Consider the following 27,114-nt stretch of genomic DNA (forward strand, 5'->3'; position numbering starts at 1 on the left):
AGGGATCGATCAAACCAGAGTGGCGAAGTGGTGATAATGATGGAGGCTGGGGCTGGATGCATTAGGGCCCCTTACACTATTCTCTCCAGTTTGATGTCTGAAATTTTCCATAATCAGGACATTTCAACTGGTTTCCCTCACAGATGGTCAGCTTCTCTGGGGCCCATCCTGTGTCTGGTTCATCTTTAGGTTACAATCTCTAGCCCAGCGCTGAGACAGAACTGGTGCCAATGAGGCGTTTGTAAATGTTGTTACAAATTTCTTCTGCGACCATGACAGCCCTGCTGAGTGACCATGACCAAGGGCCTGGGTGAAGGACAGCAGGAAGTGCGCATGACCTGGAGCTGTTTTTCGGGAAAAGCGTGAAGCAAGTCAGGACGGTGGTGCACCCTTGAGGCAATGCTGCTACGGTATGTCTCCTCCTGGCTCGAGTGCTTCCGCCTGAGAACACCGACAGGAGGCTGAGGGGAGCGGGGCAAGGAGAACTCCCCTCTTTTGTTCTAGAAAAGGGGAGCTGAGACCTAGTGCAGAGAAATGGGGCTCCACACGTGACAGCTGGCTTACTGTTCATCACTTACTTCTGCCGCCAGCCTGGAGCTCCAGTGCCCTGCACAGCAAGGCAGTCGGAAGACCGGGGTGAAATCTCAGCTTTGCTCCCGACTTGCTGTGCAATGCTGGACAGGCACTGCCTGTCCTGGGCGTCAGTTTACCCATCCATGAAATGAAGGACATGGAGGAACGTTTCCCTGCCCTGCCGCTCCCGAGGTCCCCAGTCCCACTGCTCGACTTACCACATGGTGTGATGGTCCGAGAAGACGTCTTCGGGCTGGAAGATCTCGCCGTCGTAGTAACAGGGGCACTGGGCCTTGGGCACACAGGCCCCGGTCTCATCCAGGTAGAGCCCCAGGGGGCAGAAGCAGCCCTCCAGGCAGACCTCAGTGCATTCCTCGTCCGGGTAAGAGAGGGAGCGGCAGGTGAGGTTGCAGGGGGTCCCACACTGCAGGTACACCTGGCCTCGTGGGCAGCTCAGCGCTGAGGAGAGAGGGCAGGGGAAGGACAGCCTCAGTGGAAGCATTAAGATGACCAGGACTGTGGTTCTAGGACCGGGGATGCCACCCCTTGCCGCTGGGATCCCCAGTCATATCCGTACAGTCACTGCCTTCTCTTCCCACTGTGAGCAAAAGTGTGTTTTTATTTTCACGAACGTCTGTTCTAATCACGGACGTACACGTTTTCTCCTCTGCTTAACCAGGGGGACCATGCTTTGGTCATCTTTGAATTCTCAAAGCCTGGGACATAGTAGAAATCCTGGTGGATTTTAGGGCTGTAAATATTCAAAAGGACTGGCAGGGATGGGCAAGGGCATTTCTTCCCTGATGATAATAACAATAACAGCTCCCTTAACTGAGCACCCACTGAACACCCTGCTCTTCACCGTGGGTTTTATGCCTTGGCTGCCTCTCAGTGCATCAGATCTCACAACCCCGCCCCCACCCACCCCCCCAGGTAAGAAACCTGAAACTTAACTTAGTGACTCATCAGGGTCACGCCTCCCAGGTAGAGGCCGAGGCAGGATTTGAATCCAGCTCTCTGTGACCCCAAAGCTCACGCTCTTAACCATTATGCTCTAGAAAGGAAATGGTCCCCTAGGAACCAGGCTTTGGGGACGTGACGGTCACAGAGAGCAGGGACACCCTTACACCTGCCCCAGCAACGCAGGCAGCATCCACCTACCCACAGCCCTCACCCCACCCCCCGGCCTCCCACACAGAAACGGCACAACAGACACAGGCTGACAGGAAGCACGGCAACGCGGCAAAGCAGCTAAGGGAGTGAGTGGGCGCCGGATCCCCAACTCCTGGGTTCAAGTCCCAGTGCCACCTCTAGCTAGCACTGTCCTCTCTGGAATATAAAAGTAACGTCCACCTGGGTCGCTATGAAGGTTAAGTGAGTGCAGAGCCCCGCCTGGCAGGGGGTGGATGTTTGCTGCTTTATTGCCCTCGTGATAACAGGGGAAATGCAGTCCCAGCTCCACAGGCTCCAGACAAAGGTCCCCTCCTAAGAGGACCCAGCACTCAGCCCGCTCTGCACTCACGGCCCTCTCGCGAGCACCCTGACGATGGAATCCTTTACTGGGGGGGGAGGGGGGTGTTGGGGGGGGGGTCCTAGGCTCTTTCACAACACTTTCTCGTTGCTGATCAGCTGTCGTCCAAGAAATGAGAATCTCACTGGGGACACTCCTCCCAGGACCATTAGAACCCTTCCCCTCCCTGTCAGAAGCCATTTCTACAGCAGAAACCCGCTGGCTGTGTTCCACAGGGGCTGGAAAGGGAAAGCCTGGCCATGAACCTCAGAAACGGCCAAGCCCTGCAACCTCCCTGCCTACAACTGCTCCGGGGGTGGTGTTTGAGGGGAGGGGTTTTAACCACATTAGACACAGGCTTTTCTCTGAACCAGCGGAGAGGCTGGGTCATTGGATGAATATTTAGAGCAAAGGCAGATTAAGATGGGACTGCGTTGGGCCATCAAGATGGGAATTCCATTCAATCCATTGAGCCTACGCCTAAAAGGGCAATTTCCCCCATCCAGGAGGAGCAGGAAGGCTTTTCTCTCTGGGGAGCTGGCTCGGAGCTGTGTTAAATTGCTCCTTCTTCCCCAGAGGTAATGTGCATCAGTTTAACAGATGTTGACTATGCGTCCACGGCGTGGCAGGGGCTCTGTTAGGCTGGGGGATGCAGAGACAGTAAGACTTGGTCCCTGCCTGCCAGAGGCCCGTGGTCTTGTCTTTCCAAAGGAAGCATAACCAGTTTACAAGGAAAAACACGTGTTGTGGGCTTCCCTGGTGGCGCAGTGGTTGAGAGTCTGCCGGCCGATGCAGGGGACGCGGGTTCGTGCCCCGGTCCGGGAGGATCCCACATGCCGCGGAGCTGCTGGGCCCGTGAGCCATGGCCGCTGAGCCTGCGCGTCCGGAGCCTGTGCTCCGCAACGGGAGAGGCCACAACGGTGAGAGGCCCGCGTACCACAAAAAAACAAAAAAACAAAACATGTGCTGTGCTTCTCTGGACTCTCCTCTCAGCACCCTGCGAAGCAGCTACGCAATCAGGCCTTGCTCCAGGAGTGTCCCCCAGTGGGTGTGGCCTCTTCTTGGGGATGCAGTTAGTGGTTTAGGGAGTCTGTTCATTTCTCAGGAAGGGAACATGAGGTGCAGGTTGAAGGTAGGAGCCCAGGCATCCCGCCTACCTTCCTCAGGCCTCAGAGGGACAACCCGTGACCACCTGGCTGGTTTTCACTGGTTCAACTCATAGAGACAGACTCCTCTTGTCCTTAAAAGTCTCCAGGGACAGGTCCTTCCCACCACCCACACTTCCTGCCTCAGGAGCCAGGAAACTCTAAACAAAGCTCAGCGCCCGCTGCTGCGGGGTCAGCTCACCCCCTCTTGTTCTGTTCTGGGTGGAGGTTAAGAACAGCTGCTCCTGAAGTTTAAAGAATATTTCGGTAAGCCCTCAGCATGCTGGGAGACTGTCCTAAATTAGGAAACCCCTCGGATGCTGTAGCACAGGGATGATGCCTAATTTCTAACACTGGGGGACCACCAAAGCACAGTCACAGACAGACGCCACTTACTCCAAATTACGCCCCCAATTTCTGAACAGCAAATGCTGATAAGGGTTTTTGGAGGGTGAAGTAAAGCGCTCGAAGCAAGTTACCCAGAGAGGTCCCAGCCTCAGTTCTCCCAGCTGCTGGCCCGTGACCCCGTGACACCCCAGGGCTAGAGGGACAGGGGCACAACCTCACACATCTAAACACTTGTTCCGTTTCGTCCTTACTTCGTCTCTGCTTCTTGTTTTTATAAAGTGGCTTAGACTCGAATCATAAGTTGGCTCATCTGACCCCAAATAGTGACACTTCTAGAGCCCCTAAACCTAAACTTCTCTTCAAATACATGATATTAAGACCTTTTGCCGTTTCTTGTAGTTCCTATTTTCCTGCTCTGTCGGAACCACTGACATTTTAGTCTCCAAACGCATCTACTTCACCCTATAAATCGGAGTATCCACTAGACCTTATCCTCCTTGAACGCCTTCACTTCTACGCATCCCAACTGTTATTCCACCAACAGAAACAACATTTTTGTCAAGAAAGTGCCTTTTAAAAGCCTGGTCAAGTGCACCGCCTCCAGAAAGCCTTCCTTGGTTACCCCGACCTTAATCTACTAATTCTCTCGCTCAGTGTGACAGGCACCTAGTAGGGAGGCAGCTTCCGTCTGTGCCTCAAAAAGGAAGGTTGAGGCCCTGAAGCACTGCTACAGCCTCACCACGCAGGGCACTGGGCAAATGTTCCCAGAGCGACAGTAACAACCAACCAGGGACTAGAGTGTGGGGCAGATACCAACTCCAGTGCCAGGCATCTAACAGTGCAGGGTGGGACTCTCACGTCGTCTGGGGACAAGGATGTTATTCTACTTTATATGACTTCACACAGTGCTGGAGATGTGGGCGGGGACTGCCCCGATGGTTTGCCTTAAGTTTTAAGCAGAGGATTGGTACCTGCATCTCCCATCACTTCATCAGATCCTCCAGGGATGCAGGGACCCACTGACTCCTCAACCCGGCCCTACATGCATCCCACGCTAGGTGGCAGCGACCACAGGAAATCTCTACCAGGCAGGGACACCAAGGTTCTAGGCCCCCAGGTAGGGGGTCAACTTGCCCTCCAGGTACAGGTCCGTCCCCATCGCCCCGTCCTTCGGGGAGAGGAGACGGGAGGGGATGCCCTGGGCCCGTTCAGACAGCGCTCTGAACAGGACCAGCGCGGAGGCTGCAGGGCATCCGCGTGGATCCCGCTAGGTGGCGTGGCGTTGGAAGGGCAGCGGGCGGAGAGGACACCCACCGCAGAAGCTGGGCTCCCGCCAGCCGATGCGCACGCCGCTCCGGGCACAGGCCGCCGCGTAGTTGGCCACCGCGTCGCACAGGCAGTCTCTGCCGTTGGTGCAGGAGCACACGTCGTAGCGGCAGTTCTGCAGGTAGGGCAGCGGGCCCACGGTGCCGTGGCAGGCCTTGAACTTGGGCGACGTCAGGATGGCGCAGGACTCGTCCGCGAATCTGGCTGTGGGGAGAGGAGTGGCGTGGTCTGAGGCGGCCGCAGGCGATGCGCGCGCGGACCCCAGGGTCACCGGCTCCGGCTCGAAATCCCCGTCCCCGCCCCTCCCTCGCTGCAGCAGCGGTAAAAACAAATTCTCGCAGGTCTGGGAATCATGGCGATTTTTCTTCCGCAGCCAATATACTTTCCTGATGGCTTAAATACATAATCAACCACATTTCCTAGGGAGAAACGGTTCCCTGATGAGTAAGAGGGTAAGAGGGGGCAGTCGATGTAGGCCTGAGGACGCTACCGCAGACGAATCTGCCCATGGCCAGCCCCGTGCATCTATCTTACGATAATTTAATTGCTGCTCCAAGAGACGGAGAACGTCCAGGGGAAGAACTACGGGCTACTCTTTTCTTTCCCAGGGTGTGGCCCACGGAGGGTGCTCAATAAAGAGACTTTGAAGAATAAATGATCCAGATGAAGGTCATCAAATGCTGATGGTGAAAACAAAGACCCACCTCCCCCAACGGTGGGCGCACCGTCCACGGAATGCACTGGAACCTGGGGGAATCTCAGGGTTCTGGGGGCGCGCCTGCCCCTCCCCCCACGGTGGGCGCACCGTCCATGGAATGCACTGGAACCCGAGGGAGCTCGGGGCTCCGGGGGCCCCCAGTCCAGGTCTCACATACTCAGGCGCGGGTTGAGGCTGCAGGGGTCGCTGGGCTGCTTCTGCAGGTCCTCGCAGTCCGCACGCAGCTTCCAGGAGTTTCCGAAGTGCTCCACCAGGGGCTCCACCAGGCCCGCGGGCGTCAGGAAGTCGTCCCCCTGGTTGCCGTTGTAATTCCCGCACAGGCCGCACGTCCTCCCCGAGTAGACCGGGGACAGCTGCGGGGGACAGACCACCTTGGAGCAGCCGCCAAAGCAGCCGCAGCCTCCTTGGTCTCATGAGATGGTTTTCATCAAAAGCGATCCCCAGGTGAAAAATAAATATGAATTTAATAAACCTCAGCTAAGCCCTAGGCTGCGAAAGAAAAGAAAACGGGAACTGCAGTATCTTCACCAGCAGCTCCGTGCCCCCTCTTAAATCCTTTGAGTCAGAGACCTGTCCTGCAGGAAAAGGTTTAGAGATTATCCTGTCACTTAAAGACAGGGACACAGAGAGGGACAGCAACTTGCCTGAGGTCACAGAGCTGCGACCAGTGGATGGGCGGAGCTCCGTCACCCTGCCTGTCAGAGGAGATGCCCAGGGGCATGGAGTGCAAAGCCAGCGCCCCTTTCTTGCACACTTATCTCTGCCACACACATGGGCAAAGCAGGCTGAGCTGTTACGGTGCAACTCTTCTTAGAACGTACATTGGGTGACAAAGAAAAACACCTTCCTAACTTCTTTTTGTTTTTTTTAAATAAATTTATTTATTTTATTTATTTATTTTTTTGGCTGCATGGGGTCTTCGTTGTGGTGCACAGGCTTTCCCTAGTTGCGGCGAGCAGGGCCTACTCTTCATTACAGTGCACGGGCTTCTCATTCTTCCTGGACCAGGGCTCGGACCCGTGTCCCCTGCACTGGCAGGCGGATTCTTAAACACTCAGCCACCGTCCCCCTTCCTAACTTCTTGATTTTGACTTGGCCACTGAGCATCACTGAGGAGAAAAGGTCCCGAGCCAAGAGGACCCCGGGGGTTGTGATCATGATCAGAGGAGGTGGGGTCAGCGAGGACCCGGGGGCAGCCTGCGAGGGTGAGCAGCGGGGGATGCAGGCCACCGGCACGTGGCTTGTTCTCCTGCTTCTGAGTCCGGGATGCACATTCAGGAACGTTTTGGGGAGTCGAGCCTGTCTCTCACACGGTATGGCCGGGGGCATCTGCTGGTGTCTACTGAGGGGGGTCCTGGTTCAAACTGGAGCAGAAGCTGGGACCCCAGGGCCCTGACTCTTGCTCTGCAATTTACCAGGGTTAAACTGTGGCTGCGGAACCTCCCTGTGTTCTGATACCTGCTGGGCCGGGCTTTGTGAGGTCATCTCCTGGAGCCCCTTCCAGCTCTGACTTGACAAGATGCAGGATGAACAAGCTAGTGCGGGTTCCAAACCCGTACAAATTGTACCCAAGTAAATATCATTAATAAGAAGGAGGATGGAGTAGCGTTTCCTCGTTTGCTTGACAAACAGCAAGCGTTGGCGCGTCAGGCACCAGCCCTCCCCTGACCTCGCAGTGAGAACGTCAGTCCTCCCCGCCCAGCACTTCCTGCCCCTCCTCTGCTTTCCCTCTCTCTCCCTCGCCAGGATTTATCGCCTTCTAACACGTGACACAATTTCCTTGTTGGTCTGCTTACTGTGCGTCTCCCCCCATCAGAATTTAAACTAAACGAAGCCAGGATTCTGGTCCGCTTTGTTTCACTGTTGGACCTCGGCCACCAGTTCGGTGCGTGGATGGTTGCACAGTGTCTGGACGGATCCGTGAGTGAGCGAGGCTCCTCTCCGGACGCCGACACCCAAGGCCAGCCCCGGCGAAGCAGTGAAGCCGGGGAGGCGTCTGTCCCCTCACCCCCATCTCAGTGTCCGCTCTCTTCCCTCCTAGTTCTCAGGCCCTGAGCACCTCAGGCTCCCCAGGTCACCTCGGGCACACCCGCCAGGTCTGCCGTCTCCACCCTCCCCCACTCTCTAAGCCTGTCTCCTTCCGTCCCAGGGACTTGTCTCAGAGGTTGGCTCAGCAAGGGTTAGGAGGGTGCGCATGCTGGTGGGAGCCAGGCCAGGCTGCCCTCCTCCCGGCCCGCAGTGCCTCGACTGTCCGAGATCAGGGACTTGGAGAACGCACTTGCTATCTGCTATCTGAAATAGCGGTGTCACTTCTGACAGGATGAAAAGTGTCAGAGTCCCTTCTACTCCGCTTGGCCTAATGCCGAGCTGCGCCTGCGTCACAGCCAGCAGGGCCCCGCTGCCTGGACCTCGGGACCCGTGCCCCCCCGGGGAGCCACTGGCAGCCCCTCATCCCACCTCATCTGGCTGCTGCCTCCCGGGGGGTGGGGGCCCCGCCCTGCCGCTCCCTGGCGTCCTAACCTCCAGCAGGGGTCTTCAGCTCGGTGGTCCCCACAAACCCTGGGGTCAGCATGGGGACACGTTCCCTCCACCCCATCCACAAACGCCCCCTTTCCTCCTCCAGCCGAAACACATAGCGCATTCCCCAGGCCCCGGGGTCGTCTGCCCTGTCCTGAGTCTTGACCAGGGAAGCCTTCTTCTCTTTAGCCAAACTGACCAAACGCAGCCCCAGAGATAACCCTGCATCTCATTCCCACAGAAACAAGTGCCCCTTCTCTCCTCAGAGGAGACAGATAAACCTGGGGCAGGGAGGTCAGCCACCCGAGACAAGACCAAGATATATGTGCCTGCTGAAGGCGGGGAGGGGCACCTGACAGATCAAGACCCTCTCGGTGTGGTGGGAGATGCCTGAGAAAGTGGGACGGCTGACAGGGGCACCGCCCTTGAAGACCAGGGCGCAGGAGACCCAAGTTCTGCTCTCACTCTGTAACCAACTGACTGGGAGTCACTTTCCTGCTCCAGAAAAGATAGGATCTTTATTTCCAACTGTACTTGAGGGGTTGATAAGATCTCCAAAAACCTTCATGTTCTATAGTGTGTGGTCATAGTTTTATTTTTTATAAAAGAAAAAAAAAGGCGTTAATTTGGAACTTTCTCAGGGTCTTCAAAGACAAGAGAAAGAAAGAACATGACATCACGAGGAAGGAGACCACCAGGATGTCATCGAGGACACCCCAGGCGCCCATCACGGGATCATACCGAGGGCTTATGGAACACGGAACCTCTGGAAGCAGGAGGGGACACTCCAGGGATCCTAATGTATTCAGGGTGGGGGTTCTCAAAGTGTGGACATGGGACCCATGGTAGGGGGTGATCCCTGAGACCCTTTCAAAGGGTCCACGAGGCCAAAACTATTTTCATAATCACACGAAAACGTTACTTGGCTTTTTCCCTCTCATTCTGTACAAGTGTGCAGTGGACTTTTCCAGAGTCTGCTTGACATGTAATATTGCAGAAGATTGAACCCAGAAGCAGATGAGACTCCAGCTGTCTTCCATTAAGCCAGCCATTAAAGAAATTTGCAGAAACATAAAACAGTGGTATTCTCACTACCTAATTTTGTTTCGGAAAACAGATTTTTTAATGTTTATATCAATGTGTAGTCGCTTTACTATTGTTATTTTTTAATGAATTAATAAATGTCTCTGATTTAATTTCTAATCTGGTAAGTATCAATGGCTATAACCTCCGTAAAGGATCTCGGGGTTCTCCATACTTTTGAAGAGTGCAAAGGCATCTGAAGACCTAAGAGTGAGAAGCGCTGGTCTGCTGGGGGCGACGCTGCCCGGGGAGCTGACCGGGTGCGCGGTCCTGGGCGCGTCTCCCAGCCCCCACGAGCCTTGCTTGCTTCGTTTATGAAATGGCAGTGACAATACCTTCCAGGGAAATTTCCAGAGGGAAACAGTGTATCTGGAAGCCCTGTGAAATATATGGCTCCCCCTCCCAGCATGACTCTAGGGCCACAGGAAGCAGAGGAAGTGGCCCCTAGGCTGCAGAGGCCCCGGGACCACGGCAGGGATTTGGTAGTTCCCAGGACAACCTTCCACAGGCAGTGGGTACACGACACAGGGTCTTGGCTGTGAGTCCCACTGTGGGCACCCCGCCCCGGGGAACACCCCCTGATTCCAGGCCTTGTTGCAGCCAGGAGCCTGGGCAGCAAATCAACTGCTTCCCCAGCCCCACATGAGCCCACCCAGGCTGGACACCCCTTGGGGTACCAGAGCCCAGCACTCGGGAACTCCCGGGGTGAACAAGGGACATCCAGACAGCAAACACCAGCCTCTTATACACAGAGAGGCCTGTTCCTCGCTCTGGGGGCGCAGGGCCGGGGGAGAAAGGAATTCCCCTCCCACCCTTGAGCTCTCCCCCCAGAGCACAACGGGGACTTTGTAAGGTCTGGCTGCAGGGTGGCCGTGCTCAGGAGGGCGCCTACCTTCACCAGCAGCCTCCCGCGGCCGTCCCAGTCTATCTGCAGGTCCTCCCCGTAGCTGAGGTGCACGGAGGCCATCACGGTGTGCTGGATGCGGAGGTCACCTGGAACCCAGCAAGGACGGGATTTAGGCTAAGATGGGGAGAGGGCAGGAGAGCGGCAGGCAGATGGATCGTAGGGAAAGATGGGGTATCTCACAAAGGACTGTAGCAATGAAAGCAGTGAGTTAGGGGGCAGCTGGGGATGTCCATGAGGCTTAAGGTGGGGGGGGTGTCTCAGAGGCAAGGTGATCAGGGTGGGTGTAGTGCAAATTGGGCTCCCCCAGGAAGGCACCTCCATATCTATCCCTGCTGTAGCCTGCCATTCCCTGTACTGCCACAAGGGGGAAGCAGAGGCTCCTCTATCCTTAGCTGAGGCAGGTGCCCTGAGCCTGGGTCCGTTTCCCATTGAACCCCTAACCCCTGAGCACTTCCTGGGCCCCTCTGCTGTTGCACATGCTTCCAGGCTAAGTTACTCAGTCCTCACAGCTGACTGGTGCTCTGCGCACAGCTGAAACGGCAGTTTTCTCTGGGAAGAGGTAGGAGGCATACCTCTTCCCCGGAGAGACACACATAGCATTAACACACATAGACACCCTCAAGTTCACCATGTGCAAAGCCGGGATAATGGGCCATGGGCTGGCCAGTGGTCTTGAAGAAGAAGAAGAAGAGGGGAGGCGTCAGGGAGCCCCTCTGAGGGTGAAGGTTGGAAATAGGCTGTGCAAAATGGCGCATAACAACCTGGCAAAGTCACTGAACAGGTAGATTTTCCTACAGGTCACGGGGTCATCTGGCTTTGCCCCATGACATCTTGGGGTCTGACCCATCAACAGCCACCCCGCCCCCAGCCAGCTTCTTCTGCTCCTCCTCCTCCAGGAAGCCTTCCTTTCTTGCAGGAGGCAGGCCAGGACGCCCAGCCTGCCCTCCAGAGTTAGCTCTCCTGCACATTTGCGCAGAAGAGGCGGCAGCGAGCACTGCCGAGGGGCGGGGGCGCTGAGGGTGAGCTGGGCGGGGCCTTGGGGGCGGAGGGCACCCACCTTGCAGGAGGGGCATCTGGATGTCCTGACCGTCCACGGCAACGCCTCCCCCGTGCTTCAGCTTCACGACGTTGCGGTGCTGGCCGGGCAGGCGGACGGTGACCGAGCGCGTGCAGACCGCGTCGGGGTCGTCGGCACACTGCCGAGGGGGGCACACCGAGGGACGTCACCAAATCCCCGCCAGCCCCGCGGCCCAGCCCCCGACCCATCCACTCGGGGAAAGCCCTCCACCCACGCAGCCCTTCTCACACGGAACCACTCCCCGGTCCCAGAACCATCTCTGGGAAGGGCCCGGGGTTATGCCACAGAGAGGCCCAAAGCCCAGGCCTCCCACCGCCCAGCACCATCCCGCTCTGGTCCTTCATCAGGATTCTAGGCCTTGCTTGCCCTTGGTCCTTGGGCCTGTTGCTCCACAGGCGCTCAGGGTCCTCAGGGGAGCCCCGTGCGCCCTGTCTGTCTTCCCCTTTGCTCAGTTGTCCAGAGGAAGGCCGCGCACACGGAGCCATCTTGCCCCCCTCACCCCCGCGGTTGCCCTGGGGCTGCCTGGCGAGGCTCACCTGGACCGTCTCTATGATGATGGAGAAGGTGTGGTCCTGGCAGTCCCGGGCCAGCAGGTACTGGCAGATCCCACTGAAGGTGAAGTGCCTGTTGTCAAAGCTCTTGAAGTGGGATTGTCCTGTGATGAGACACGCCCCTGGGGGACGGAGAGCGGGTGTCCCAGAGGGTCCCCTGGGGCACAGGGGAGGGGAGAGCGGGTGTCCCAGCGGGTCCCCTGGAGTACACAGGGGAGGGGAGAGCGGGTGTCCCAGCAGGTCCCCTGGGGACACAGGGGAGGGGAGAGCGGGTGTCCCAGCGGGTCCCCTGGGAGACACAGGGGAGGGGAGAGCAGGTGTCCCAGCAGGGCACCTCCTGGGGGTGCCCCTCACTGCAGCCTATAAAGGGGCTCCACGGGAGGACTCTATTCAGGCGCCACTCCTCTGGCCCTGAGAGGTCAGGGCCGGGTGGGTCAGTTCCCGCCTCAGGGGAGTGACAGCCACAGCCCAGGAGTGGCAGAGCCAGACCAGAACCTGTGGCTCCGGCTCTGCGCTCTGGGTTCACCGTGGCCCCCAGCCCTTCCCCACGGCCACTCCAGGTTCTGGCTCTGCTGGGGCCAAGGGCCTCGGGCCTGCAGAGGCCTTTCTCTGCGCTGCCATTGTGGGCACTCCCCCCTCCACGAGAGTCCCTGAGGGCAAGAGGGCAGAAAGGCCGCCCAGAGCAGTGATGGGGGAAGGGGGAGCCCAGCAGTGCAGGGGCCAGGACCCAATCCTCACCCCTTCGCCAGCCGAGGGGCGGCCCTCAGGCCTCCTCCTGGGCAAATCCATGCTGTGATTTCAGCTGGGGCCAATGGGGGCCCAGGACCCCATCTGCCCATGTTCCCACCACTGCCTGAGCCAGCTGACGCGTCTGGGGATGGGTGCGAGGATGCCCTGGCATCACCCTGCCGCTCGAGCCCTCGACGCGCACCCACACGACAGCTACTCTGTCCTCCCAGGCCCCAGTGCCGGCCCGTGGTGCTGGCCCAGTGCACCTCGGACCGCAGGTCATCCGTGCTGGGGGAGGGGGGCTTTGCTAATGCCGCCAGTGACTCCCCACTGGCCCAATCCCAGCTCAGCCCACAGTGGACCCGCTGAAGCCGAGGCCCGCATCTGGAACCCTCCCCAGGCTCCCTTTACCTGCTTCCTCTCCTCCTTGCCTTCTACTCTATAGAGAAAGCAAAGCAGACACACACCACAGCCATTCCATAAAGCAGGGGCCCTCCTTCCCCTCCCAGTGCCCCCGGCCTCCGAACAGCAGAGAATCGTCCTCCACAGCACCTCTCTGCTCTGCACCCCAAGTTCCCCCCAGGAGGGTCCTACAGCCAGTCCCCCTTGGACCCATCTCCAGGGGCTGATGCCAGGGGTCCCCAGAGGCCTGAGAGGGGTTCCAGCTGTCCACCTGTCAAAGACAAGCCCCATCGGCCCCCTGCCTGCCACCTCATGCCCAGATTTGCACTGAAAGACACAGCAGGCATGGGGGGGGGGGGGGAGGGGCAGGACCGGCTTTGGGTCCAGGTGTGGCCCTGCCCTTGGTATGTGCTGGAAGGCAGGGGGGAGGGCGAGTAGCCCCAGGTTACAGTGAGTGTCCCTCTGCCTGGTGCCCAGAGCAACTAACCCCTTCTAAGATGGCGTGGGCCAGGAGGGCACACTCAGCCCAGAGAAATTCGGAGAAAACAGGGAGGCCCCAGATCGTCCTCACCAGCATCATCTTCTGTGATAAGAAGAAATATACACGTCTTCGTCCCTGATTCCTGACACAGAGCTTCTAGTGCCCTAGGAATGCCCTGGGTGAGAGGAGCACCTTTTGTTCTAATGAAGCCCCTCTTGGCGGGTCCCTCGAGAGCTTCAGGATGGGAACTGGTTACAGAAAGACCTAAGTATGATTAGAGGGTTGGGACTTTCAGTCCCATCCCCCAAACTCCAGGGAAGGGAGAGGGGCTGGAGACTGAGTTAATAATCAACCAGGCTTAGGGACTTCCCTGGCGGTCCAATGGTTGGGACTTCGGTTCAACCTTGGTCGGGAAGCTAAGATCCCACATGCCTGGCAGCCATAAAAACAAAACATAAAACAGAAGCAACATTGTAACAAATTCAATAAAGACTTTAAAAATGGTCCTCATCAAAAATATCTTAAAAAAAATAATCATCATCAGTCGTGCTTATATAGTAAAACCTCCGTAAAAACGCTTATTAAACAACAGAGTTGGGAGGGCTTCCGGTTTGGTGAACATATTTACATGTAGGACACCCCAGCTCCACAGGGACACAGGCTCCTGTGCTCAGCACCCTTCCAGAGCTCACCCTGTGTACATCTCCATCTGGCTGGTCATTTGTCTCCTTTATAATATTTTTTGTAATAAGCCAGTAATAGTAAGTAAAGTGTTTGCCTGAGTTCTGTGAGCCATTCTAACGATTATCATAGCTGCCATCAGAAGCAGGAGCACGTGGACGGAGCCCTTCACCTGCGGGGTCTGTGCTAATTCTGGGTAGTCAGGGTCAGAACTGAACTGAATTGTAGGACACCCGGGTGGTGTCCAGAAAGTCAGAGGATTGGTTGTTGTCGGGGGGAAACACACACACATGTGGTGTCAGAAGTGTGAGTAGAAGCAGATCGTGCCTCCCCATTGCATTGCCCCACAAGAAGGGCACGAGTGACGGGTCACTGTTTGTGGAAGTCCGAGCAGAACAGGCAATGAGTTAGGGGCCAGGGTCATCCCGACTGACTGTAGCCCCGGTGGAATTCCAAATCCACAGGTGTCACAAGAAAGTCTTTTTAAAATGGCTATTTTTCGGAAGCCACCATCATTCTACAAACAGGATGACACGGCCCTTTGTATCACATGTCTTGACCCCATTGCAGTGCGATGGGTGGGAATTCCTCCCCCAACCCCTCTTTGTTTTCTCAACAGCACTCTTATCTGAGTAAGAAATTGAACTTGCAATATCTCTGACAATGCTCAGGAAAAGAGGGGTCAACGAGAAAATATGCAAACATTCGAAAGCAAAACTTCTGGGTCAGAATCTAATCCTCTGATCTGATTTCCTGCTCTGACCTCCCCCTGATTGGCATTCTGGAGTTTCTCGGGAATCAGAAATCTAAATACTGTATTATATTTAGCTTATCTCCTTGGTACAATTGAGGGATGGGGCTGACCACACGGGAAACCCAGGAAGACAGCTGAGTGAGGTGCTAGGGAGCCGTGGGCCCGGGAGCTGGAACAGGAGCCAGAAGAATGGGCCACATGTTGACACTCGCCCAAGCTCTGCCCAGAGGTCCCCAAGATGCCCAAGTTCTGCCAAGAGGATGCCCAAGACATTCCCAGCCAGCTGGTCAGCAAAAGGCAGCCTGACAAGCCGCTGGCCACCACTGGACGCAGCAGGTGGGCAATAAAAGTTCGGTGAATGCGTGCAAGGCAGGTGATTCTTAAAATAGCAAATAGCATAAAACCAAGAACAGCCAGGAGTTAAAGCGAGTCCACTACATGAATAAGAATCCTCCCTCACGGAAAAAAGAAGAGAAGAAAAGTCTCTCATTTATGGAAACATGTTACCTCTTCTAAATAAGCCCCTTTGTTCGCAGGAAAGGAGTCTCCATGGAGCTGTTCTGCTCAGCTCACTGGCTTCTACCCTTTTCCATGCGGCTACAGAAAGGCCAGCCCACAGGCCTTCTGCAAAGCAACTCAGGCTTCCTCCCAGCATAAATGTTCACCAAAGCCTGCCTCTGAATCACACTAATATAATCTCAACCAAACATGCAAGACGCATTTCTAAGTGCTCTATGGGCACTACCTCATTTACTGCTCTGGTGAGGCTGGCATTATTATTCCCAGTTTACAGAAGAGAAAACTGAGGCACAGAGAAAATCTCGCCCAAGGCCCCAGAGTGGCCCAAGAGGAATTTGAACGTGGGCGTTCCGTCAGACTCCAGAGTTCATAGTACTTGACACCGGCCAGTACTGCCGTATGGGGTGGCTGCCGTTTCCAATAAGCTTCATTTCATGGGGATACTGGGCACACGTGGCAAGTGCCCAGGAGCACAGGTACATCCAGGTCTGGACGTGGAGAAAGCAGAGGAAAAGGCGACGCGTGGCCTGGCCTGAAGGAGGTCTGGTGAGACTCCAGGAACCCCAACGTGGGCCTCCATGCCACCAAGCCCAGGGAAGGCTCAGGCTCTGTCTTGCCTCGTGCCCCACCTGTCCCAGCCACACCCTGCTTTGCACCACCCCTCCCCATCCCGGGCTCCTTCGTGTCTCCATCCTTCTCTAACCCTGCTTAATGAAACAGTTGTGGCTGTGACGATGAAAACACCTAATGTTTACTGAGTACTTGCTGTGTGTCAAGTAACCACAGCTCTCATGGGATGAAGCTGCTGTTATCATCCTATTTGACAGATGAGGAAACTGAGGCTGCAAGTGGTTAAGCAGCTTGCCAAAAGTCACCCAGCTGGTAAGCGGTGGAACTGGAACTCCTACCAGGCTGAGTCCACAGCTCACGCTCCCAGGCCCAGGACCACGCTACCTTTCCACGTTCATAGGACTTGGGCCTCAAATAAACTTCCCAGCTCCAGCAGAGTATCTTCCACACTCTTCCGCCAGGAGTTTGAAATTCTGTCACCACAGCTGTATTTGTTTGAGGAACAGTCCCTATTAACAGGCATGCTCCTTCCTCATTGAGCCCAACCAAACATTTATGATTCAGTGGAAGCTAAATTAGCAGAGCCCCAGGCACCTGGGGCTGCCCTACTCCTAACCAGAACAGAGGTGTGCCAGGAGCAGTGAAGGCCTGAGGAGCCTGTAACAGACGCTCCAGCCGCTCTCCATACAGACCGATGCTCTCCTCAGTGATTGTTTTCTCCCTCCCACTCCCAAACATGAGGTTCTCTGTGCTAGGTAGACTTTAAGGTCCCCCCACTCCATGGTCCCCACCTCCTGTATTCACATCTTGTGTGATGCCCTCACCTTGAACGCAGGCTGGACGTGTGGTCTTGTTTCTAGCAAATATAATACAGCAGAAGTGAAAGATGTCACTTTGGAGAGCAGGTTTTTAAAAGACTGTGGCTTCTGTCTTGGCTGTTCTGCCTCATTCTCTCTGAGGTCACTCACCCTAGAGGAAGCCAGCTGTCATGTCATGAGGCAGCCCCAAGGGGAGATCCACAAGGTGAGGGACCAAGGCCTGGCCACCACCACATGAGTGAGCTTCCGAGTGATTCCCTTCACTACAGAGGAACCTTCAGATGAGACCACAGCCCCAGTCAACAACTTGACTGCAATTTCATGAGAAATCTTGAACCAGAGGTACCCAGCTAAGCCACACGCAGATTCCAGACGTACAGAAACTCTGAGATAATAAATGTTTGTTGTTTGCTAAGTTTGGGGGCCCTTTGTTATACAGTAATAGACAACTAGTACACACTCATCTTACTCCAGGGAATCAAAACCCAGATCTCCATTTCTAAGAATCACAATGTCAGCTCCTCCAGGGACTACAGAGAAGCCCCAGCCTGCTCTTTGCTTTACTAGCAGAGCCAGACATATCCCCTTCCAGAACCTTCCCATCAGAAGCTCTGCCAGCAATCTTCACCCTGGGAGATAAGACAGCCCCCCTGCCAGCTGACTTTCGGCAGGTGTAGAAATATGCTGTGTGCTACAGGTAGAAATGGACAGGGAGGCAAGGACCAACTAAGCTCCAGATCTAGAAGAAGAGGGTCAGGGCTTTGAACGTGCAGAGCAAGAGGTTATTGGTTGTGTTGGCACAATATCAAACCACTCAGTAGACCTCAGAGTTGGAACTAGCTCTCTTCCCATCAAGGCATCAAGAAAATTTCGTGCATCCTCAGCAAAGTTACCACCCAAATTTTGAATTGAAGACTAGGGGATTACATTGTCTACTCCAGACTAAGCATTCCATCATGTACACAGTGGGTTTTTAAATAATTGTTGGATGGATACATGATGGATGGATGGATGGATGGATGGATGGATGGATGGATGGATGGACGGATGGGTAGGTGGATGGATGGACGGATGGGTGGATGGATGGATGGATGGATGGATGGATGGGTGGATGGATGGATGGATGGATGGATGGATGGATGGATGGATGGATGGACGGATGGGTAGGTGGATGGATGGACAGATGGGTGGATGGATGGATGGGTAGATGGATGGATGACTGGATGGCTGGATTGATTGTTAGGTGGTTGGGTGGATGATTAAATGGTAGATGGATGGATGGATGGATGGTTAGATGGTTGGACAGGTGATTGGATAGATGGATGGATGAATGGTTGGATGGATGGATGGAAGGAAGGCCCTCCCTATAGGAAGTTGTTATTAAGAATTCCTAATCTAGTAGTCAATCTGACAAAACACAGTAAGCTAAATTCCTAATTCCACCCACTGTACCTCATAGATCTTATACAATAAATGCTTATTATCTAGATATTAAAAGTTTTTTCACAGGTCCATTACATCGACCTCATGGCTTTCAAATGACTCTTTAGGTCTTTCACAGGGTATGATTATGTTAAATTGGAGCACTGATACCACTTACAAGAGCATCTTTTGTTCTTTGTGCTTCCTTCAAGAACTGCACAGAAGATAAACGGCTGGTTGGCCATCCCTGGGCCAGACTAATTGAGTAAGTCCTGGGGCCCACTTTCCATCTAGTTTCCATCTAGTTCCAGAATTTTCCCAGTATAGTGGGCACTGGATAAGTCCTGATTCTAAAGCCACAGACCCCAAATATGATCCCAGGTATGTAAGCTCAACCTCCTGCCAGCCCACCAAAGCCAATGTGGTCTCTTGGGGCCAACAGGAGGGGAGCCTATCATTTGGCTATTTGCCTTGCAGTCTTTTATTGCAATCTACAAACATGGGGATCCCAAAGTAGTATCCAGCCTTTGAATGAGGCTGAGATGGTCTTTAACTAAGCATGGGGCCTCTCCAGGGTTCATGAATGATGGCAATGATCCTCCTGCAAAGGGATGGATCGAGCACTAGGAAGGAGAGTAAAGGGAAAGGCAAAATAGAAGTCAGGTGGTTGTGAGTTTGAATCTTGTCTCTGTCTCATAGCAGCTGTGTGACTTTGGGTGAGTTACTTAACCTCTCTGGATCTGTTTCCTCCTTTGTAAAATGAGAATAAATTGCACCTTCTTCATAGGTTGTGGTGATGATGTAACACATGTAAAGTACTGAACACCATGCCTAACACATAGCAAACATCACACGACTGACCAAAAGGGGAGAAGCATCAGGAGAAGAGCCAGGGTCATCGGGAAGGTGAGGCAGAGGGAGCTTTGAATGGGTAAAATTTGCAGTAGATAGAATAGAGTTGGGGCTAAATTAGGGCAGAAATTATAAGGAAACTTTTCCTAAATAGATTTTCCAGGGCAGGGACAGGGTAGGAGGGATCATTGAGTGACCTGGTTTTCCTAGCTCTTGGATCCTCCCAAGATCTTTGGATAAGGCATTCCAGAAAATTCCAGAAATTTCTCAATTCTCGCTTAAGGAATTACCAGGCCCTTCTTCCTCTTAATTTTCCAAGGAATTTGCTTCATCTTTGTTTAGTCACCTATGACCTTGCAGTTTTCACAGCACGTTCAACCGTAATCCTTTGGGCAAACAGGTGAAGGGAAAAGGACAATAAAAGGGTTCCCAGGTGCAGTCTCCCCTTTCGGTTGCTGGGGGACCTCCCTCTCCTGGTCCTGGGAGGAGAGGGTTAGCACAGCTGGTTCTGCACTGGAGCTGTGGTCGGGGGTTGCATCCAACCTGTGCAGAGACCACCTTTCCCTGCCTGGCCAAGTGGTCCTCCCAAGTCTAGGAAGGGAGGCTGTACCTCTCCACTGGGAGGAGGGCAGAGGGGAGGGAAGCTCACCTACCTGGACACTCCTCGTTGCTGCAGACCCACTGGCTGTTTCGGCAAATGCTGTTGGGGAGAGAAGCGCGGGTTACAGGTGGGTCTGCAAACGCAGGCATCCCTGAATGGATTTAGGGAGTGCACTGCCCACCCCACAGCCCCAGGGGAGAGGTCTGAGAGAAGAAAGGCGCTCACGCCTGAGGGGGCTTCATGAGGCTGAAGGTATACAGGAAGGGGCTCTGGCCACAGAGACATGGAGACAATGCCAAGGGGAAGAAACCCCAACAGACAGATAGAAGAAGAGGGAAACCTAGGGGGTCTACCCAGGCACTAAGTCAAATTCCAAACACACACACACACACACACACACACACCCCACATACACACGCGTGCGCGCGCGCACACACATATGCGTACACACACATAGCTGGTAGAAGACCGGAGGAAGGGCGGGCTGCTGACAGGGGTAACACCCTGGCCCATGCTGGGCAGCCCTTGAGACTCCTGCAAGACTGCCCAGTAGGGAAAGGTAGCCAGCGAAGAGGTCTGGAGGCGTTCTCCTCTCCCCGTTTGCAGGGGACAGACAGACCCAGCCCAGGGAACACCAGAGGGGCTTCTGGAGGAAACAGCTCAAGCAAAGCAGAGGCAACAGGGAGAGAGAGTCACTTATTAAAGCATGGCTGGGGGGAAAGCTAGAGATGTTGTCTGCATGCGAAGGGGCCTTCACCACCACCCCCAGCTCCCCTCATCCAGGCCGATCTGTATATAACCCTTGCTCCCCATCATCAGCCTCCACACCCTTCCCCAAACCACCCCCAGCCCAGGCCAGGTCCTGTTCTACCTGCCGGTGCCCTCACTGCCCCTGCCGGCCCAGCTGCCCCTCCCACAGACCCGGGCAGCTCTCGCAGACCACACTGCTCGGCCCCAATTACCAGGTGTTGCAGTCTCTCGAGAGCGAGGCGCCCGGAGGGTACCGCTTCCCAGAATGTACGCAGGAACACTCAGCACTTTTCACACAGCGGCCTTCGTCAAGGAGCTGTCCCTCTGGGTCAAGGGGAACAAGGCAAAAAGACTCGACCTTGGCATCATCATTACTCATCCCACAACCACAGAAGCCCCCGGGGCGATCATCAACTCTGGGCTTCCTGCAGGAAGCTCAAAGGACTCGTTCTGCGATGCGTTCTGCGATGCTTATCTTTCACTCACGGTTTGCAATGAGAGCGAGGAGGGCTATTTATCTCCACTCTAGTGACGAAGAAACGGGGGACACAGGTTTGTTCAAAGGCCTTCCAGTAGGGAAGCCGTGAGTCTAGCCTGAAGGCTTCTTCCAGGAAGCTCAAAGAACTTGTGCTATGTTTATCTTTCACAGCAATGCAGTGGGAGAGAGGGGGAAGATTATTTATCTCCATCCTATCAGATGAAGAAACGGAGGCAAGGGTTTTGTTCAAGTTCCTCCAGTAGAGAAGTCGTGAGTCAAAACACACAAGACTCACTCTCAGTACTTAACCAGAACTTTTCACCAAAGCTCACAAGGTCTCTCCTGAGAAAGACTTCCTGATGCAAAGTTCTTTTTCAGCTGAGCTCACACGACAAACCTAGGAAACAGTTGAGACTATCCTTCTCCCAGACAATTCCCTGACGCTTAACTGAGAAAACACTGCAGCTCAGATAGGGCCACGTGCTCCCCAAACAAAGTCACTCTTGGAGCCCAGACCATCCTTCTATTCCCCAGACACACGTGCTTTCATGGATACAGTGCAACAGGATAACATAAATTAGAAATAAATACCAGCTCGATCCTCACCACTCCATACAAGGACTTTAAAAAAATAAATCAAAGGCCTCTGATGTCAGCAATGGGGAACAGGCACAGGTGGCCTTCATCCGGCTTCCCCAAGCCAAGGGCACCGGCGAGGTCTCGGATCTGTAAGTGAAGTGGGAAGTCATTACCAGGGCAGCTGCAGCCATCCACGCACTGCTGCTGACACACTTCACTGACGTGCAGGCTCCGGCAGTCTCTGGGGCAGGGGGACACGCATGCCTTGTACTCCATGCCCGCGGGGCAGTCCGGTCCTGAAATGGAAAACTCAGGAGTCTGCCGGGAGCTGTTCCCTTCCAGGGCAGCATCTCACAAGCCACGTGGTGCTCAGAGTCCCTGTGCCCCCTTTGTCTGCCCCCCTCTGTCTTCAGGGACCATCTCCACCTCAGTGGCACCCCAGGGGCCAACGTCCCCGGCTGAAAATGCAAGGCCCCCAAGGCCAAGCAAGGGGTAAATGGTGTCCTCCATCCCATCCCTCCTCTGAGGGTTCCTCTTCCTCAAGAAATAGGGCCCAGTCAGATGCCCCACCCAGCACTGGGCACGCAGCCTCACGGCCACGCCCCGCACAAGGCATGTTCATTTCTATCTATGTCCACTGAGGCAGGACAGCCCTGGCAGCCACATCACCTGAGCCTCCGTCCTCCCGCTGGACCCAGCCCCTCATGGACAAGGACAGCCCTCCTTTCTCTCTTCTCTTCACCTGCTGCTGACTGACACTCAGGCTGAAGGACCAGAAGGGCCAGAGCATCCCAGCATCCCAAACCACTTGTCCTCCAAGATACCTCAGGCATCTCCCCATCCTTTCTTCAAAGACCTAAAAAAACAGCCACTCCCCCTTCCAGAGGAGAACGCTGCTGCCAATAACCACCCTTCTCACACCCCACAGCAAAGATGGGCAGCTCTGATTTATAAGCTGAAAAACACGCATGTGTGCAGTGTAAGTATTTGGGCTGCTCCCCTCCACAGTCTGTGCCCCCTGTGATCTGTGGGAAGTCGCGGCGGGGACAGGAGGCTGCCTGCAAGGTGACTGGAGAAGCTCGTACTTAATCAGGATAATTTGGGGGTGGCGACAATGACAATGACCAGGGATCCACGAGATTAGAGGGAGAGGGGGAGGGATGGTGACACCCGCAGGAAGAGAGAAGGGATTAAATGAAAGGGAGGAACTTGACAAAAGCCTGCCAGGATCCCAAGATCACCCCGGGGACACTTCGGCCACCGCCCTGCTCCCAGTCAGTTCCGACTTTAACTGCTGCGATTCCCCTCGGAGCCAGGACCGGTTTTTGAGTCCAGGGGATGGATTTGCTCACGGGCAAGCGAGGAAGACGGGGAGTGAGAACAGAGGCAGGAGAAGTGACGCGGGGGCTTTTAGGGGGGCCTTTCAAGCCTCCTCAAAACCGTTAGGGAGGGGACTTGCTCTGTGACCAGGGGACAGAGCAGGATCCAGGCGGGAACTGGTTCCCGGGATGTGGGTCTTGGCAGGCACTGGCTGGTTGGGGTGTAACAGCCGGATGGACAACGCTCACCCCCGCCGGTGGGGGTCCCATGCTGACTCACGGCAGGAGCTGTGGTCCGTCCAGCCGTACAGCAGCATCCCCTGCTGGGCGCAGGCCCGGGCGTACTCCAGGAGCACAGGGCAGGCGCACAGCAGCCCCTGGTCACACGTGCACAGCATCCTCTCACACAGGGCCACGAAAGGCTCGGGGTCCACCAGGGGGTGGCAGCGGGCGAACACCGAGGCGCTCTTCAGAAGCTGGCACTGCTCCCACAGGCCCTGCAGGAGGGAGAGGCCACCTCAGCGAGGGTGCCACCCACGCAGCCTGGCATCCCCTGACCTTGGTGCTTGGAGACCCACCCTGCCCGGAAACCCAAGCATGCTCGCTCACACCTAGTAGGTGCTTGTCAACATCTGTCAAACGAAACAGTCCAGTCAGTGGAACACTGTCGGACCCCTGCTTGATGGCGCAGCCCGAGACCAGGGCGACCTCCTAGACTGAGCCCTGGAAATGCAGAGGCCAGGGCCCTGACCTCCACTGGAAGGCAGTGTCCTCTGAAGGGAAAGAGCAGAGGGACGCTCATGAAAGGAGCTGAACTTGAAGTTCTCATGGAGGCCACACGTCTCAGAGGCCAGGAAGGCCAGTCAGCATCTGCTCCGCACGCGCCGGCCCCCTCCCCTCCCTGGCCTTGGTTGCTCCACCAGAGATGAGGGGGTGCCACAAGGAGTTTATAGAGTAGAGCTTCCCGGGCCTCATCCAGAGATTTAAACTCGGTGTGTCAGGGATGCAGTTGAGCAAACCTTCCCCAGAGGATTCCTGGGACAAGACTGGACCAGCTCCCATCAGCAACAACACGCCAGGACTCTATGACGTGTGCCAGGGCGCTGCCAGGCAAGGACTCTTCCTGGGTTTTATCACTTGGTTGCCAACCTCGACCCCACGACACAGGCAGGTTTGGAATGGTTCTCACTGACGACTCCTGGACACACGTTAGCACAAAACCCTCCCCATACACCGTATTTGTGAGCATCTCTGCATTCTGTGTTTTGGTCACTCATTTATTTATTTATTTATTTTTGGCTGCGTTGGGTCTTCGTAACTGTGCACAGGCTTTTGCTAGTTGCGGCGAGTGGGGGCTACTCTTCGTTGCGGTGCGTGGGTTTCTCATTGCGGTGGCTTCTCTTGTTGCAGAGCATGGGCTCTAGGTGCGTGGGCTTCAGTAGTTGCGGCACGCGGGCTCAGTAGTTGTGGCACGTGGGCTCAGTAGTTGTGGCTCGAGGGCTCTAGAGCACAGGCTCAGTAGTTGTGGCACACGGGCTTAGTTGCTCCACGGCATGCGGGATCTTCCCGGACCAGGGCTCGAACCCATGTCCCCTGCATTGGCAGGCGGATTCTCAACCACTGCACCACCGGGGAAGCCCTGTGCTTTTAGTAATTTAAATGCACATCTTTTTCATGATGTAATATCTCTGAAATTGGGTGCATCTTACAAGCGACATCACACTTTGTCTTAGATTTAACACAACACAGTATTGTTGCTATTAGTGATCCCCGCTGGGTGCATAATTCCTTTCATGCATAGACATGCTGTCCAAATGAATGGAAGCCAGCTGTTTGTGAAAGGACTTCAGCTAAAATGAAAGGAGTACGAGAGCACCTGAAGGAAGGGCCGAGCCCTGGAGGGTAAATCCGAGCAAATCGGCTATCGTAAAGGGGAAGTAAAAGAAGGAAAGAAGTGACCGGTTTTGAGAAGAGGGAAATCCAATCTGCTCAAACTGTACCAGGGATGGTCAGAGCAAAGCTGTGTAAATCAAGAGCCAGGAGGAGCCAGGCCCACGGCCTCTGGAGGAATAGAAATCTGACCCAGTGCTCAACACTCAGCACCCAGACGACCCACCTGGGGAAGCACCAGGGCCATGCTGCGGTCCTAGGGAAACCTGTGTCTTATCCCTGCCCAGCCTATACAGTCTGCCATCAGAACCAGGCCCCTGATCGCTGCAGGCCCTGGGGTGGACCCGGGGAGCTCCAGGGCCAGTTGGCCCAAGCAGCTGGGCACAGCTGCTTCCCTATGCACCTCAGAAAAGCAGCAGCTGCGGGGACTGCTGAATCGCAAAGCCGCTGCAGCGGGCAGGTTTGTGGGCAGGACAACTGGCAGCTCTGCATGTCGGGAGCCGTGGCTGAGAGCAGCTCTCCCTCCCTCCACGGCCCCACCCTTCTGAGCTACCTCCCTGCGTGGCCAAGAAAAAGCAGAGGCTAAAGCCCAGCTCTGCCACTGCCTAATGGCGGGGAGGAAGGCAAGCCTCGTCCCTCATTGGAGAAAGGCGTCCTGGAGTGAGACGGGAATACCAACTACAGACACTGTCTCACAGGTGGGCACATGGAGCCTGGCGCCGAGCAAGCAGCCGATGAACAAAGTCGGCTGCCGTGGGTCCCACGTCACAGAGGCCTCGGGTGACGACAAGCATCCTTCCATGTGCCGCCTGAGCGCTTCACACGGGGGAACTGAGGTTTCTGAATACAATGCCAGGGAGGGTCCTGCCCAGGACCTGCTGGGACTTCACAGCCCCAGGCCCAGCTTCTGCCTCTTCCATGTGCTGGCCGTGTGACCCTGGCTGTTTACTCAACCCCGCCTCCTCTGTGGATGGGACAATGATAACAGTGCCTATCTGAAAAGACTGAAATGAAGACTATCCTCATGGGCATCGACATCCTGGCCACCAAAGAGAGTCCTTCCACTGTCCTTCCTGCCATTAGGTTTAGCGTCAGAATGGTGAGCAGGTCACCAGCAGGACAGAAGGACATCTTTGTCCCTTTCCCCATCTCCATCTGCCTGGGTTGTACGGGGATGAATGGTTGCCACGGCAACACTATCAATTCACTAGTATTTGGGGGCTCCCTGGTGAACAGAGGGCTGCTCTTGTTGATCTTTTATCTGGGAGGGTCACACTCCTCCAGAACGACGTGGGGGCTCAGGGAGGAACCCACTCTTCTTTCTAATGGACAGGTCTAAGAATCTCCATCCTCACTGGTAAGTGAGACTCAGGGAAGGAGGCTGAGGCCTGTGTCTGGTTCTTTCCATTGTGTCACACTGCCCAGCCCATCAGAAATGCCCCTCAGAAAGTGAGGTCACTGGACCCTCACAGGGCAGCAGAGGGCACCCCAGAAGGGCCAGGGCCGTGGCTCTTGCCCACCTCTTGCCCCCCATACAATTTGGAACCAGAAAAAGAGCTCCCAAAGGCAACACCATGGGGTTTTTCTAGTGGTTGCTGCCACCGCCTGGGCTGTAGGATGGTGGCTTAGAGCCGTCCCTGCACCACAGGACCAGCTCTCACAGGCACAGGCACCAGGCACCTCGGTGGACACAGAACCAGGAGTCCAGGCACCCCCTCTCCCTTTGAGAGCCGGGGGGTGCAGAGTCCAGCATGGCCCGTCTCCAGCTGGCCCACCTTGTCTTTTCCCTGCTCAAAGGAAAAGTAGGAACAGTACTCCAGCACATTTCCCGGGAGGTCCCTGGAGGTATTAAACGGTTTACAGAAAGCCTTAGCAAGAAGTCTGTTTTCTAGGAAAAGTCTGTCTTTCCATCCTTCCTCTGGTCAGCCCCGGCCTGAGCTTGGTCACTAGGGTGACCACAGTGTGAAGGTCAGGGAGGACTTCCAGACGTCTACCAGCCCCTGCAGCCCATCCGGCCTCACCCCGCAGTGGCAGAGGGTGACACACCTAGCCTGCCATCTCTGCCTCCCAGAGATCTCTTCCCTGATCCACCACAGGCAGCCCTGCCAGGCCAGGTCCCGAGACAGGACATCTCCGTGGACCCAAGTCCAAGATGGAGCTATGGTCCTTTCAGAGCCAGTGAAGAGACACGGACCAGTAGGCGGTGAACAAACCTCTGCTCAGCAAGCACCGGCCATGTGGTCAATAGAAAAGGTAAGTGTGACTAAGTCCCACCCCATCTTGGAGGGCAAAGTTCCAGCACGTGAGGGAGGCAGGGAGGCCTGGCCTTCCATGGTCTGAGCCCAGCCTCCCGCCCTGGCTCACCCCTCCCCCTCCCCATGTCCCACATTACTGATGGGTTCCTGAAAGCACCCCAATGTCTCATTCAATTTCTTGCACACCTACTATGTCCAGGCACTGTGCCAGGCAAGGCCCACAGTGGAAAGCAAGCAGACTTGGTCCCGGAGTTAGAT

The 27,114-nt window shown here is 55.4% G+C and overlaps 1 protein-coding gene across 1 annotated transcript in view; it reads right to left on the bottom strand.

Annotated features, from left to right (window-relative positions):
- VWF (von Willebrand factor) overlaps positions 1 to 27,114 on the bottom strand; it is a 136,293-nt gene that overhangs the window by 76,093 nt on the left and 33,086 nt on the right. The window contains exons 7-16 of the mRNA XM_060024146.1: positions 22,992 to 23,208; positions 21,566 to 21,688; positions 20,548 to 20,659; positions 19,638 to 19,684; positions 11,742 to 11,878; positions 11,185 to 11,323; positions 10,113 to 10,213; positions 5,778 to 5,973; positions 4,891 to 5,106; positions 792 to 1,032 (exon numbers count right to left, since the gene is read on the bottom strand). Coding sequence (XP_059880129.1) covers positions 792 to 1,032; positions 4,891 to 5,106; positions 5,778 to 5,973; positions 10,113 to 10,213; positions 11,185 to 11,323; positions 11,742 to 11,878; positions 19,638 to 19,684; positions 20,548 to 20,659; positions 21,566 to 21,688; positions 22,992 to 23,208 — 1,529 coding nt within the window. The remainder of the gene's footprint in view (positions 1 to 791; positions 1,033 to 4,890; positions 5,107 to 5,777; positions 5,974 to 10,112; positions 10,214 to 11,184; positions 11,324 to 11,741; positions 11,879 to 19,637; positions 19,685 to 20,547; positions 20,660 to 21,565; positions 21,689 to 22,991; positions 23,209 to 27,114) is intronic.

The sequence above is a fragment of the Delphinus delphis genome, chromosome 11 (assembly GCF_949987515.2).
Source record: "Delphinus delphis chromosome 11, mDelDel1.2, whole genome shotgun sequence".
NCBI lineage: Eukaryota > Metazoa > Chordata > Mammalia > Artiodactyla > Delphinidae > Delphinus > Delphinus delphis.